The sequence below is a fragment of the Abrus precatorius genome, unplaced genomic scaffold (genome assembly GCF_003935025.1).
Source record: "Abrus precatorius isolate BTA unplaced genomic scaffold, Abrus_2018 Scaffold3, whole genome shotgun sequence".
NCBI classification, from domain to species: Eukaryota; Viridiplantae; Streptophyta; class Magnoliopsida; order Fabales; family Fabaceae; genus Abrus; species Abrus precatorius.
In genome coordinates, this window is record NW_020874373.1 from 2,190,745 (window position 1) to 2,205,919 (window position 15,175).

General features: G+C 34.6%; 2 protein-coding genes across 2 annotated transcripts; both read left to right on the forward strand.

Moving 5' to 3' along the window:
* LOC113861106 (polyadenylate-binding protein 7-like) lies at positions 1–4,186 on the forward strand. Its single transcript, XM_027493720.1, has 10 exons — positions 1–266; positions 513–631; positions 732–925; positions 1,070–1,329; positions 1,436–1,542; positions 1,617–1,806; positions 2,700–3,004; positions 3,203–3,355; positions 3,697–3,891; positions 3,989–4,186. Exons 1-10 carry the CDS (start codon positions 71–73, stop codon positions 4,184–4,186), a joined length of 1,917 nt encoding a protein of 638 aa, XP_027349521.1. The 5' UTR covers positions 1–70.
* Positions 4,187–5,732: 1,546 nt separating this feature from the next.
* On the forward strand, positions 5,733–11,517 carry LOC113861105 (cactin-like). The gene is made up of 13 exons (XM_027493719.1): positions 5,733–6,023; positions 6,104–6,195; positions 6,370–6,469; positions 7,929–8,000; positions 8,298–8,360; positions 8,440–8,580; positions 8,722–8,817; positions 8,984–9,268; positions 9,358–9,496; positions 9,603–9,748; positions 10,077–10,253; positions 10,654–10,920; positions 11,000–11,517. The coding sequence occupies exons 1-13, from the start codon at positions 5,784–5,786 to the stop codon at positions 11,117–11,119; spliced, it is 1,938 nt and encodes a 645-aa protein (XP_027349520.1). The 5' UTR covers positions 5,733–5,783; the 3' UTR covers positions 11,120–11,517.
* Positions 11,518–15,175: the final 3,658 nt, after the last annotated feature.

Consider the following 15,175-nt stretch of genomic DNA (forward strand, 5'->3'; position numbering starts at 1 on the left):
CTTCTCTGGAGCAAGAATCCCCTGCGCTCGCTCTCTCTTTCTTTCTCTACTCCCATTTTCAGATTCATCCATGGCGGTTCCTCCGTCGGTCGCCACCACTCCGGCGTCTCTCTACGTCGGCGACCTCCATCCTGAAGTCTCCGACGCTCATCTGGTCGACGAATTCTCAGAGTTCAAGAGCCTTACCTCCGTTCGCGTTTGCAGAGACTCCTCCACCGGCAAATCCCTCTGTTATGGTTACGTCAACTTCGTTTCGCTTCAAGACGGTGCGTTTTTATCATCTTTCTTTTCGTTCTTTTTCTTTCTTTAGGTTACGGAAAATGATAAGTGTTATTTCTTTGGTTATGCTCAAATTTCTTTTGATGAAATCTTGATCTTCGTTGTTTCTTGATTTCGTGTTTATTATAAACGTTTCTAAAATTATTGATCAAGATCTGAGTGTTTGTTTTATTAGTGTTGTATTGTTCAAGTTGCCGTAATCTTTTTTGTTCTTTTGGGTTTTGGCAATGTAGCAATTCGTGCAATCGAGCTGAAGAATAATTCTGTGCTGAATGGAAAAGTGATAAGGGTGATGTGGTCGCGTCGTGATCCTGATGTAAGGAAAAGTGCCATAGGGAACTTGTTTATTAAGGTATCTTACGTACATGGAGCTTTGATTTGAAATAGTTAAGCCATTGTTTGGTTCTTCTATCTTCTTTGATTCTTACGGAGTTTTTCTTGTGTCGTGGCAGAACTTACCCGAATCAACAGATAATGCCGCTCTGTATGATACATTCAAAAAGTTTGGGAATATTTTGTCCAGCAAAGTTGTCGTGTCTGAGGATGGGAAGAGCAAGGGACACGGATTTGTGCAATTTGAATCAGAAGAATCTGCAATTACTGCTATCGAGAAGCTGAATGGCTCCACTATTGGTGATAAGCAGATGTATGTGAAATTCTGAGTTGTTAATCTTTTTCACCATGCTTTGAAGTACTGATTTTCGTGCCTACAGTTTGATGGTTGTATTCAATTTCTGTACACCTGTTATTCCCTGATATTAATTTTAATCTGATCATGATTCTTGTCCAGATATGTTGGGAAGTTTGTCAAAAAAAGTGATCGCATTCAGTCAGGCCCTGATGCCCAATATACAAATTTGTACATGAAGAATTTGGATCCAGATATTACAGAGGCCACTCTGCAGGAAAAGTTCTCTTCTTTTGGGAAAATTGTGAGCTTGGCTATTGCAAAGGACGACAATGGGATGTCAAAGGGTTTTGGCTTTGTAAACTATGATAACCCAGATGATGCTAAAAGGGCATTGGAAACAATGAATGGTTCACAATTAGGTAGTTTATACACCATTTTACCGCGTGTAGCTTTTCTGCTGGCAAAATTGAAAATTCTCTTTGTAGTATATCCTTATATTATCTGGTTTTGATTTGCCATGAACAGGTTCAAAGATTCTGTACGTAGCTAGAGCACAAAAGAAGGCTGAGCGTGAGCAGATCTTGCATCATCAATTCGAGGAGAAACGCAAGGAACAAATCTTGAAATATAAGGTAATTTCTTTGCCATTCTCCCATATTAAACTAGTCATTTTTTTTCCAGTTGTCTTAGAATGTCATCGTTTCAGGGATCAAACATTTATGTGAAGAACATTGATGATAATGTAAGTGATGAAGAACTGCGAGATCATTTCAGTGCATGTGGCAATATAACTTCTGCAAAAGTTATGAGAGATGACAAAGGGATAAGTAAAGGGTTTGGGTTTGTCTGCTTCTCCACTCCCGAGGAGGCGAACAAAGCTGTGAACACTTTTCATGGTGAGTTAAGTTGTTGATAGGACAGTGTTCATTCATGCTTCAGTGTTTTGGTAAGTATTCTAGCAGTAAAATGAAGTAGGAAAGCAAATGCTTACATATGTTTCAATGTGCAAGAACGTTATGATATTTTTATTGGATTATAATTTTGGAATTTCGATTCATTTACAATGTTATTTTTAATTTTTAATCATGTATTTTTCCATCAAGTACTCTTTATGTGCTATGTACACGTCACTTTTTTTTTATATTTTGGTGTTTAAAAAAGGTTTAAGATCAACAATGACAAGAAACCTTGATAATTCTTTTCTCTTCATCTTATTCCATGGCTGTTTGATCATTGCTAATGAAAAGACTAGCAGAGTGCTTCCCTCAATTTCTTGTATTGCAGGGGTTCCTTTCCATAGTTTGATGAGTTCCTGCTAGGTTCTCCCAGGGATATATTTATGATATTTCTGAATGTGTACTCTGTGTGTGTGTGTGTGTGTTTTGTGTGGGTGGGTGTTATTGATGGTTCTTTTTTATGTAATCAACTGTGTTTTTGGGTTGGTATTTATTCTTTTTAAAAATTGAAGTGAATGTTCCTATTAGCCATTTGGTTTGTGGGATAAGACTACTTTAATATGGGTTTGTCAATAAAGTGCACAACTTTTTAGAGCATTCTTTTCCCGGTTTATGAATGTGACACAATCAATTCATGTCAATGTGAAAGAAGGATATCCATAAATCTGAAAGTATATGTTGTCATATACTGCTTTTTGTATATTGATTTGGAACTGAAGTTTTGATCTTGCATGTGTACATTTTTTTAGTGAAGATTTTATGAAATGCAGCTGTGTCTGCAATGCCAGCCTTAATTGTCTTGATTATGTTTAAGTTGATGTTATGTGCTGCAGGATTCATGTTTCATGGTAAACCACTATATGTTGCTCTAGCCCAGAGGAAAGAGGATAGACAAGCACAGTTGCAGCTCCAGTACGCACAACAAATACCAGGACTAGCTGCACCTTCAGCTGCCATTATCCCTGGTGGATATCCCCCTTACTACTATACAGCTACTAGTGTTATTTCACATGTGCCTCCTCGAGGTGGGCTAATGTATCAACCTCTGGCATTGAGGCCAGGATGGAGGACTAATGGCTTTGCTCCCCCGGCTAGATCATTTCAACAATCACCTGTTCCTGCAGTGAGTAACAACTTTGTTTAGAAACCCAAAAAATGTTTGTATTTAATTCACTTTTCTAATGATTTTTTTAAATTAGGGTTTATGTGAAAGAAATTTCTGAAGAATTTTTTACCACAATGTAACTAAATGGCCACATTTGTTTTATTTGGAAAAGCTAGTCCTGTTTAAATGGGAGTTGTAATGATTCATATTTATAATGCCTTTCATTCACAGGTTTCTAACAATGCTAGGCAGCATAGGCAAAACAGGGGCAGGGTGAATGGGCATACAATATCACAGGGAAATACTCACTCTGGTACTTATTTTCCAAATGCCCAGCAGATTTCTCAGTCAGTGGTCTCTTCCAGGGAGTCGAGTACTCAGCAGGTTTGCTTTTTCTTTTTTGTTTATTTTGTCCCCTCACATATAGAACATGTTTCCTAATATATCATGCATTTCTATTTGCAGTAATAAATGCTTATTTAGTGCACATTCTCTACCCAAATATCTGGTCTCTTGGTGGCTAGTGCCGCTTGTTTAATCAAACAACACTTTTAAAATGCTCTAGACACATTCAGAAACTGAACTTGAAATCAGGCCTAGTAAACAACTTCTGTTTAGTTTTCAATATAAAACAGTTAAGATAGTTGGATTTCATTTCAAAACTTGATCGCTTTTTAGGCATGTGCTCTATAGTTCTGATTCCTATAGTTTTCTATTCTTTGAAGAGAACCGGACAGGCTAAGTACATACCTAATGGACGCCGGGAGATGGAAAAAGGATCTGGATTCTCATCTGGTGGTTCATACTCTGGAGCTTCGCAGGGTTCAGAAATACTGCATAGCATGCTTGCTGCTGCTGCTCCTGAGCAGCAGAAAGAGATACTCGGGGAGCATCTTTACATGCTTGTTCATAAACTCAAGGTATAAAATTATAAATCCACAATTCTCTTCTGTATTTTGGTAATTAAGGTTAGGTTTTTAAATCTCTAAAGTTTATTTACTGTGTTATCTTTAACAGCCTAGCCTAGCAGCGAAGATAACAGGGATGCTCTTGGAGATGGACAACGGAGAATTGCTGCTTCTCCTGGAATCGCCAGAGTCTCTTTCTGCCAAGGTTGAAGAAGCTGTCCAAGTGCTCAAGAACTCTAAGACCAAAGTCTCTGGCCAGGATGTACTTCATTCAAATTACCTTTCTGCTGAGGTTGCAGTGAACTGAAGACTTTAACCTGCTAATGATTCTTGTATGAAGTATAGATCATGAAGCGGTCGAAGCCTCCAAGAATGCCGGATTTGATACACGAGTTTTGACATCCATGATTACCTTACAGAATTTCTTCTATAGTATATTACCTCATGAAAAATAAAACTATTTTCTTTCCTTAGGTTTTATGAGAAGCGGTAGTGATGATAAGAATCAGTGACAAATTTGTTTTGGATTTTGATTAACTTCGACGAAACTTGGTTCAATATTTTTCATTTCACATTCATATGCTATGCATACATGTAGGGTATATTCAACACATGTAAACAATTCTGAATCGAATATAATATGCTATCACAAGTTTACTTTTGTAGCTTTTTAAAATTAATCTTCTCATTTTTTCTGCACACTTACATTCTATCACTTGCCCCTGATTGTTTTTTGTCTGAATCATAAACTTTAATTCTAAAATACAATTTAGCAAAAAGTTGAAGTTGTCAATTTTATGGTCGAAAGTTAAGTATGCTGTTGTTGTAAATACTTATAATTATTAGAAGTTGAGGTTACTTACTCTTAAAAATTCATTCAAGGAAAACTGCCTGTCTTATAAGGATTAATTTAATTACACAAGTTAATGTATGTCATCTTAACTCTTGTCATGAACTGTCTGGGATAGGAGTAGTATTAATACAATTTTATTTTATTTTGTTATTAATTGATATTTATTAAAAATTATAAAATCATAAATAGACATGTTAACTAATAAGTAAAACTTACAAAAATTTGTAATTTATTTTTATAAATTTTAGCCAATAAAACTTTATCTTATTAAGGCTGAAAAATATTAGATTAACTCCTTAGTAAAGGGATTGGAGGAAAATAAATAATAAATAGCAAGGTGGCATAACGCAGTGCTTATTCTAAGGTGCAGGTCTCTCAAAATTATTCAATAAGCAGATCAACTAAGTTGGCTTAGATGTCACACATCTGGTAAACAACATAGTGGTCATGTCTGCAAATTCTGTCATGACGCTCTAGTTCTTCAATTGACTATTTTTCCCTTAATGAGCATACAACATCCAAGGAAGAGGGAAAATTTGACGGAGGGAAATTTACGTTGTAACTGATGATTCTAAGCATCTCAATTTTTGGTTGAGATTTATTTCTAAATCCAAGTTCATACTATGATCGATTAGAAATATTAAATCCCAAACAAGGGGTTTGCTTCATTGCAGTTGAATACGGCAATGGAAATCGTATGTTAAATATTAGTAATGATCATGTATGTTCTTGGCTTTGTTATGCCCCACGTTATAAGCTTTAAAAGATAAGAGAAGATAAAATAATAAGTATTATCATGTAATTTTTAATATATTAAATTCTATAATTCTTATAAATATTTATTATATACAAAATTTTATTATATATATTTGGCATGATTGAAAGATGTTTATATTGATGTTAACAAAATATCATTTTTAGAAGTCAACAATTGGCCAGAATTTTCTGATTAACAGCGCCGACATAGCCCCTTATTTTTATTATTCGTCAACAACACTGCATCTTTACCTATTTCTTTTATTTTGTTTTTTGGTTTATAGAATAACAGAGAATGGGAAGCGACAGGCGAAGAGGGCGAAGACGAAGAATATCAGATAAGTCTGCCTCCGACTCGCCTTCCCAATCTGACTCCGACAGACCTCGCCGAAGTACTCAGAGCAGTAGCCGCCGGTCACGGCGAGACTCAATTAGCTCCGACGACGATGACAGCGGCGGAAGGAAGAGAAAGTCCTCAAGGACCATCACGGAAGAGGAAATAGCACAATACATGGCTCAAAAGGCCCAAAGAAAGGTTTCAAACTTGCTTCTCTATCTTTCTCTCGTCTCTTCACCATTTTATTTCACGTGTCTCATTGTTTTTCACTCTTTCAGGCAACCAAAGTCGCGAAAAAGTTGAAAACAAATACGGTTTCGGGTTATTCCAATGATTCTAATCCGTTTGGTGACTCTAATCTCAACGAGAAGTAATTTCCTCCTTATTTCTCTTTCTTTCTCGTCGTTTTTTGTATTTCGTGATTTAAATTTAAATTTATTTTAGATCGTTTACCTTCACAACATATAAATCTTGCAGATGAGTACTGGTCGCTCATATGACAGATTATATATAGATTATAAACATACGAAAATGTTATTTATAGGTTTGTTTGGCGCAAGAAGATTGAGCGTGATGTTTCTCAAGGTGTGTCTATTGATACGTTTTCGGTTAAAGCTGAGAAAAAGAGACAGAGAGAAAGGATGGTATGTATTTCCTTCCATGAATTTTTGTTTAAGCACAGTTTGATATATGATGTATTGTAGAAGCTTGAGTTGCTAGCAATAGTGACACTAGGCTCACACTAGTAGCTGTACAACTGGACATTATTTGTTTCTTCGATGTTAGCAGCGTGTCCCGTACAAGTTTCGATAATTGAGAAGCTTTAAAGTGATAGTAGTGTAATTGTATGTTGGTGCCAATTTAGTTTATAGACTATATGTGCACACGTTTTGATGGAAAAGTAACTGGTAGGAGAAGATCAAACTTACACTATCTGGTGGTTGTTCTAGAGGATAGAATGAGTGTGATTAGTCCATAACAGGGTCAAACTTACACTATCGGGTGGTTGAAGTATTGCACTAAATGTAAGAGATCGATCTTTCCCTTTTTATGTTCAGTATTAGGAATGGTAGCCTCATCATATGACCTTCTATTATTTGGAATGTGCTTCATTTTCTGTGATGTTCCTTGTTAATACCCTAGGAAAGGGTGTGATCGATACATCTTTTCTTTTATTTTACATTAGAGCATGGCAATTGCTGCTGAACAGGAGATAATCTTAGCTTAAATTTCCTATGTAATGTATATCATTCTGTGCTTCCTTCCAGTAGAAATTCAATGATATTGCATGGCGATGTAGAGAAAAGATATTACCACTTGCAAGGATTGGATTTATAGAGTTTGTCTATTTTTGACTGCCAGCCACTGGTTTTCAATATTTGGATCTTGAGGTTGTGTTCTGCTATTGGTAAAATTCATTTAAATAATTGTCTTCTAAAAATAAATAATGTGGCGAGAAGCCAGTCTAAACTTTTCCTATGAAATATGGGGCGGATCTTAGATTTTCTCAAATGTATAATTTTCACTTACATCCTCAGTTTCTGTAGTTCTTGCCAGGCACTCAGTCCATAGTACCATACAGGCACTCAATCCACATTATTCTTGCCTATGGTTGGTCCTGTGTAATGGACACTGTTTTTAGAAACTATTTGTTCTGATTTAATCTTTGCAGCTTGTGAAGATGCTGATTTCCATTATTAGAACTGCCATTTTCTTCCATAAATAAATGAATATTATTTTTCTCTATCTTTCAATGGTGCTCAGAGATTGTATTGGAAGAAATCAGACAAACATTATATGGTGTTAAATCATTCTGATGTCTTTATTTTTACCTGGATAACTTATTCCTGATATAATCTTATCCATTGGGGATTGTTGTGAATTTGGTTTGCTTGGGTTATGTTAAACTGTAGCTGGAAATGAACGGATGAAACTTTTTCAGCAATTCATTAGGCTATTATACTTTAACTTGTTTTTGAGGTTAGGCTTTGCATCTTTGTTCTTTGTTTTCACTAATTTGTTGAACCTTTGATTTGTCATTGCTGACCAAACAACTGAACTTTCTCACTGCTTGTCATTACAATATTCACAATTATAATACAGGCGGAAATTGAAAAAGTAAAAAAGAGAAGGGAGGAAAGGGCACTTGAGAAAGCACGACATGAGGAAGAAATGGTAAGTCTTTTCTCAATTTATTAGTCAACTCAATAGTCCTTGTGACTTGTAAGAGCATTTATTATGTTTTGTAACTTATGTTAGCTATTATTAGTTTAGGCCTGCACTTGTTACAGTACCACTGTAATCTTTTGCCCTTCTATTCTAATATGGTATACCAATTATGCCCCTTGTCATTTGTTTGTATTCTTTTGGGCGGTTGCACAAGGAGACATATTGGGCCTTTGTCATGTGTTAAGATTGTCAGCGCTATAACCTATGTTATCTTCTTGGGATTTAACACATTCTTTCTCCCAGGCACTATTAGCCAGGGAACGTGCTCGAGCTGAGTTTCAGGACTGGGAAAAAAAAGAAGAGGAGGTACTATGCCTTTAGTTCCTTTTCATTTGTTGTTATTTAAAATAATGTCAGTTTGACGCTTAAACAATTTAATCTGCAGTTTCATTTTGATCAAAGCAAAGTTAGGTCGGAAATTAGATTGCGTGAAGGGCGTGCCAGACCAATTGATGTCCTAACCAAGCACCTCAATGGATCTGATGATCTGGATATAGAAATAAATGAACCATATATGGTCTTCAAGGTTAATATTTAGCTTTTTTCTTTTCGCTTTGTTTATCCTATTCCTAACAATCGCAATGTCACATAGTATGATTAAAGATATCCAACTTTTAAATGCTAATATTATTGTACAAGTTGCATAGTGATTTGATATTTGGTGCAGGGTTTGACTGTGAAAGAAATGAACGAGCTTCGTGATGACATTAAAATGCATCTGGACCTTGACAGGGCAACACCAACCCATGTGCAATATTGGGAGGTACCACCGTTTCCATTGATTTCTACAGATTACTTAATAACTCCTACCTTATCTGAGCTAGTTGGACTTTCATGACTTTTTCTGTTTTAGTTAACTTGCATGGTTATTGTGGTTGACATTTTGTTTAATTAAAGTTGAAGACTCGTTGAGTAATGTCATCATGCAGGCACTCCTTGTAGTGTGTGATTGGGAGTTAGCTGAAGCTCAAAAAAAGGATGCACTTGATCGAGCTAGGGTGCGTGGAGAAGAGCCTCCTGCTGAGCTGCTTGCAGAAGAAAGGGGTCTGCATTCCAGTATTGTGCCAGATGTGAAGAGGCTTTTGCAGGGGAAGACACATGCAGAGTTGGAGGCTTTACAGGTTCACATTGATTCAGAGATGCGTACTGGTACTGCAAAGGTGGTTGAGTATTGGGAGGCCATTTTGAAACATCTCCACATATACAAGGCCAAGGTATTCTCCATCACGTTGTTTTCCAATTTTTTTACATGCCTTTAAGCAATGGTTTTTCTAACTGCATTTTTTAATTGCTGCCAATGCAGGCTTGTTTAAAGGAAATTCATGCTAAAATGCTACGCAAGCATTTGCAACATCTTGAGCAGCCATTGGAGGATGAAGATACATTGGAGAATGCTCATGTTATGATACCTGAGGAGGAAGTTACTGAGGATGATGTAATAGGTAAAAGCTTTTTGTTGTCATTTAGTTGTTCATAAAACAATTTTTTATTGGCTCCATCCATTTCAACTTTAATGTTGAAATTGGCTTTATTTCTTTTTCTTGGTAGTTCAATCTGCAGATGAATCTTTCTCACCAGAGCCTGTTAGAGAGGATCAACAAACTGAAGATGAGGCTGGATCATTTTCTCCACAGCTGTTGCATGGTGATGAAAATGAGGAAGCTATTGACCCTGAAGAGGATAGGGCTATGCTGGTACTCTTTCTAAGCATGATTTTTAATTGCGATATCATACTTAATGTGCGTTTGGTTCAACTTATTTTAGAGAGATAATCGCTTATTTTTACCAATTTTCTGAGAAAGCTTTTGAAAAATAAGCGATTATATCTCTGATATAATCAATTACCAAATAAGGGTTTAGTGGATGTTTGGAAACACCTAAATTGGGAGAAATAATCACTTATTTTTCAAAAGCTCTCTTGAGGAGTTGGCAAAAAATAAGCTAGTATTTCTTTAAAATAATCTAAACCAATCATGCATTTAATTTAGACATTATAACTTGACCCTGTTAGTACATATGTAGGAGCGGAAACGTATGGCTGTATTAGAAGAGCAGCAAAGACGAATTCAGGAAGCAATGGCATCAAAGCCAGCTTCTTCTGAAGATAATTTTGAGATGAAGGCCCTAAAAGCTATGGGGGCTATGGAAGATGGAGATGCTGTGTTTGGATCTGGTGCTGAAGTGAACCTAGATTCCCAGGTATAATGTCTGGGGCCTCTTGGCCATATATATAGCTTCTTCACTCATTGTGAAATGGCATATGGCATCAGCTGGTCATTCTTCATGATTGTTAGAATTTTGAATTTTTCATGGATAGAAAAATATGTAGTTAGATAGGAATACAGTGTTCTGGATTTTTGAGGTAATATTATAAGTTGTGAATTGGTATCTTTGAAATCTTGCATATTGTATTCGTATCCCTTGGTTACTTCTCTTCACAAAATAAAGTTGGCACTAGAGGGAGCTTGCACTAAATATTATATTTTCATACACTAAATACACTTCCAATGGTATATTTTGGGATTTTGAGGGGAAACAGAAACTTAATTTATATTCTCATCTTTTAAAGTTCCTGGCTGACTGATAAATGTTGGAGCAGGTTTATTGGTGGCATGACAAATACAGGCCTAGGAAGCCAAAGTATTTCAACCGTGTTCATACCGGATATGAGTGGAACAAATATAATCAGACTCACTACGATCATGACAACCCGCCTCCAAAGATTGTGCAAGGATACAAATTTAATATCTTCTATCCTGATCTTGTAGACAAGACAAAAGCCCCAACCTACACCATCGAGAAGGATGGCAGCAATGGGGAGACTTGCATCATAAGATTCCATGCAGGGCCACCATATGAAGACATAGTAAGTCAATTATCCTTTATGCCATGAATGATTTTTACTTTTTGATTCATTTACTTATTACTTGCATTTTCCATGACAGGCTTTCCGCATTGTGAACAAAGAATGGGAATATTCTCATAAGAAAGGTTTTAAGTGCACATTTGAACGTGGAATTCTGCATGTGTACTTCAATTTCAAACGCCACCGCTACCGTAGATAATTTCACACAAGGCAATGATCACTTTCTTTAGATTTTCCCTTACTAGAAAGGCTATGTGGCTGCCATTTTTAAGAATAACTTTTATGCTATGGTGCTGGCACTAGAGATAGATGGCCGGTAAATTGAGTGACAGACCAAGAAAAAATTCCAAGGTACACTTGGAGTGATACTCCACTGGTTAAAATCTGATCTAAATCTTGTTATAATATTTTAAATTTAATTTAAGGAGATAGCATGGTCATGTTCTCATCTTGTATTATGTTTTTAATGGATTGAATGTAGTACTCCTGTACATAGAATCTCGAGACCAAGGGTCTTTCGTAATGGTTAGAGATACTAATTACTTGTCTTTTCTTGTTCTTAGGACGCACATTAATCTCATCTCTATCATGTCTTGTTTATCTAGGCTTTCTGTTAGATTGTTGGATATCACATTGTCCTTTCGTTTCTTTAGCAAAAGTTGATTTTTGTACTTCTGGTGATGTATGAAATCTCAAAAGGTGAAAGAATTAGTTGTAGTGGACATATAATTAGCTACGATAACAATTTCACTTTGTTGGGATCCTTTAGGCATTGTTTTGGAGTTTAGGGTAGAGATAAGGGAAGGGGGAGGAAGGGGGCGAATCCCCTCCCTTATATGGATATTAATTTGTCTACTTCCCCTCTCCTTGCTTCCCGAAAATGGGAAAACTTGAAAATTACACGTGAGAAAGGTTTTTGGGGCTTCTAGATTTCCCTTATTCCTTCTATTTTTGTAACTCCCAAAGAAAGGTCCTTTCCTTCTCTTTTCTCCTAAATCAAACTCATAGACAAAGGCTTAAGGTTTTGTCTAACATTCACCTTGTTGTTGAAGGTCCATGGATGTCTCTCGGTCCATATTACTGTGGATTTTGCATTGAAGGAAAAAAGAAAAGAAGGTAGGAACCATTATTGACATGATGTTGAACTGCCAAAGCTTTTAAGAAATAAGAATTCGCAAGGGTGGCCCTGAAACTACCATTCCCATACCTGACCTTGCTTTAGCCATGTACGAGCTCACCCAGCTGCAACATGCTTGAATCCGGCCATGACTAACCTGCTAACAAGCTCACATACCTTACACATAAGCTGCAAACTATATAGGGGACGACAGGATCTCAGTTCATACTTAAAAGTTTGCGTTACGTTTGAGTGATCATATGAGTCTTGAAACGGTTCAAGTAAATAATACTTCCTTCCTCTTAACAGCAGAAAAAATCATAATTTTGAGTGTTTTGTTCAGGATTGTCCTAAAAGCAATAAATTTTGAAAATTTGTTAATTATTGTAAAAATAAGAGAAATTCTATTCATATTTGTATTTTTATAACATTTTCTACGACTAAGAGGGAGAGAGGAAGAGAAGTAGAAGTGAAATGTAAGATGAGTGATATACTACAGAGAAGTAGAAAAAAATTTGTTGTAAAAGAGAACTTTTCGATATTCTGTCATGAAATATGTAAATAATAAAATAATTATTTTATTTTATTTTATCTACTATTTTATTTGATTTTATTGTATCGATTGTTAATATCTAAACAGAACCTAAATGTTCAGATGAGATTAAGATTTAGGTAGAGAAAGTATAAACAAATTGTGTTAATCATTAGGTGTACCAGGGACTGCAGGACAGAAATAGAAAATATTATCAAAGTATTAATAAAACAAGATGGTTTCAATATGCATGCATGCATCTCTGTCTGTCGTGTCTTTCTATTTATAATATACATCAGTTTATTGTCATGCTTAAGTTATAATTCAACCTACCGTTTTCGTAGAGTTCTTGAGAGGAGGCACAATAATTATTCCTTTTTTTTTTTTAAATACGGTAGTAAAGAATTTAAATATTTTATCTTAAAGTTAGTGGCATGCATATTGGGGTCCCAAGTACAAAAGTCCTCCTAGAAAATTATCTCAGAAACCTTTTTTTAATTTTTCTTATCATGATAAAAGGTTACTCAAGTATATTATGAGCATCAATATTAGATTTCTGTGATGAGAGAGGAGACTACCAAACTAGATTAGCAGTTGAAGGGAACCAAATTGTTCACATAAAAATGTAAGGCTAATCCAAGTTTGCTAGTTGACGGCTATAAGAATACCGTGGTGGCTCCTTGGCAGCGCGTGGACATAGAAAGTGTTGAATTTGAATAATTACTTCGCTCCTGCGAATTAGTTTTGCCATTACCAACACTAGCTAAGTTTTTTTGTGATGCCATAATTACCTATCCACTGTGAGGAGCAGTGGAAAAGTTTAAGAGAATTATGCAAAGCATTATAGGGACTAATGACATTGCTTTTGACTTATCCCACTCTGTATTTTAAATTAATCTTTTTCTCCCACCAGCGAGTAAGTCCCTTGTATAAGTTGCTTATCAGATTATATCCATCCTAACTAAACCGGTCTCTCAGTTTTTACGGAATATTCTTGCCATATTCTGCTGTATAATATTTTTATTTATTTATGTAGCATCGACTTTATAAAGAAAAGAAAATACCTCCTTAATTTTCAATTATATTTGAGTGAAAAGATTAACATCATTTTATAGTATTTTTTTTAACATGTGCAACATTATACATTATAGGAATTTATATATAATAATTTTTTTATTAACATAAAATTTATTATAATTCAATGCACAGACACTATTAAATGATATGTTTTTTAATCAAAATTTACTAAATATAACTTATTTTGTCTAATGTCACACCGATTAAAAAAATAATTATAATGTCACAAGTCCCAAATTGTAATATAAATTACTTTATTAAAGCGTGGATTTAGGATAATTATCAAATGAATAACAATCATTTCAGCATAATTACGATAATAATCTAGACAAGTATATATATATATATATTCATATTATAAATTCATCCTTAACTAATTTGTTATGACATATTGGAAAAATGAGTGAAATTTCTATAAATCTAATATGGTTAATAACTTGGGTGTATTACACTAGTACATTTTTCACATATTGCTTTTAAGTAAATACTAACCAGTGTCTTTAGAACACAATTTCAAAAACTAAAAAAAATTATTTAAAAATATAATAAATTCACTTTTTATGTTTTTTTTAATGCAATTTAATATGATTTTTAATAAAAAAAAATATATACTTTTAAATATCACATTTACTAATGAGAACTTAATAATTTATTGCTTGATTAATATACTCAATTTATGCACATATATATGTGTGTGTAAATGTCAAAAAGTGAAAACCTTTACAGATATTGAAATTGCGATTAACCGAAACCTTTGATGAGGTAATTGATTCTATATTGTCAAATTTACCGTAAAATACATCAATTATATTGATTCCAAAATATCTATTTTACATTAATCACTAATTTTGACTATATATAAGTGATTGGCTACACGTTCAACTATATAGACACGTGCATGCAATAAACTTATGATTGAGAACAAATTTAACTTCAATAATTGACTTAGTTAATAATATTACTGGGCCGTTTATCTGTCCTCTAACTTATATATATATATATAGGATTCCCTTGCAAAATGCTTGGGAAAAAATCTTTAAAATAAAATACTACTCAAGTTTTGCAATCAATTTACAGGAGAGCCATATTGAGCTGGAAATTTTTTGGTGCTAAAATGACACGTTAAAAGTTAATATTTATGAGAGAATATTATTTTTTAATTAATTGGAGGGACAAAGAAAGAGACAGAAAATAAGGACAGGAAATTGAAGTCCTTGGTGTCAAACGAAACATAACGTATGGTTAACAATATTGTTGCAGGTTTAAATTTTAATTTTATCAATTATTTTAAACATAGCTGCAAAAGGTTCTCTGTTAAATCCTACAATTTCCTCATAAATGGTATGTCTTTGGTCATTCACTAAGAAGTACTTAGCGAATAACAATGGGTAAGTACATCATTTATTGCTTTGAAAATATATACAAATAATGTTTTTATATATGTGGAGAATTAACGTTTTTATATACTAGGTAAAAGATCGCATATAATCCTTCATGGATGAGACTAATCATAGCTTTTTAATGAAGCT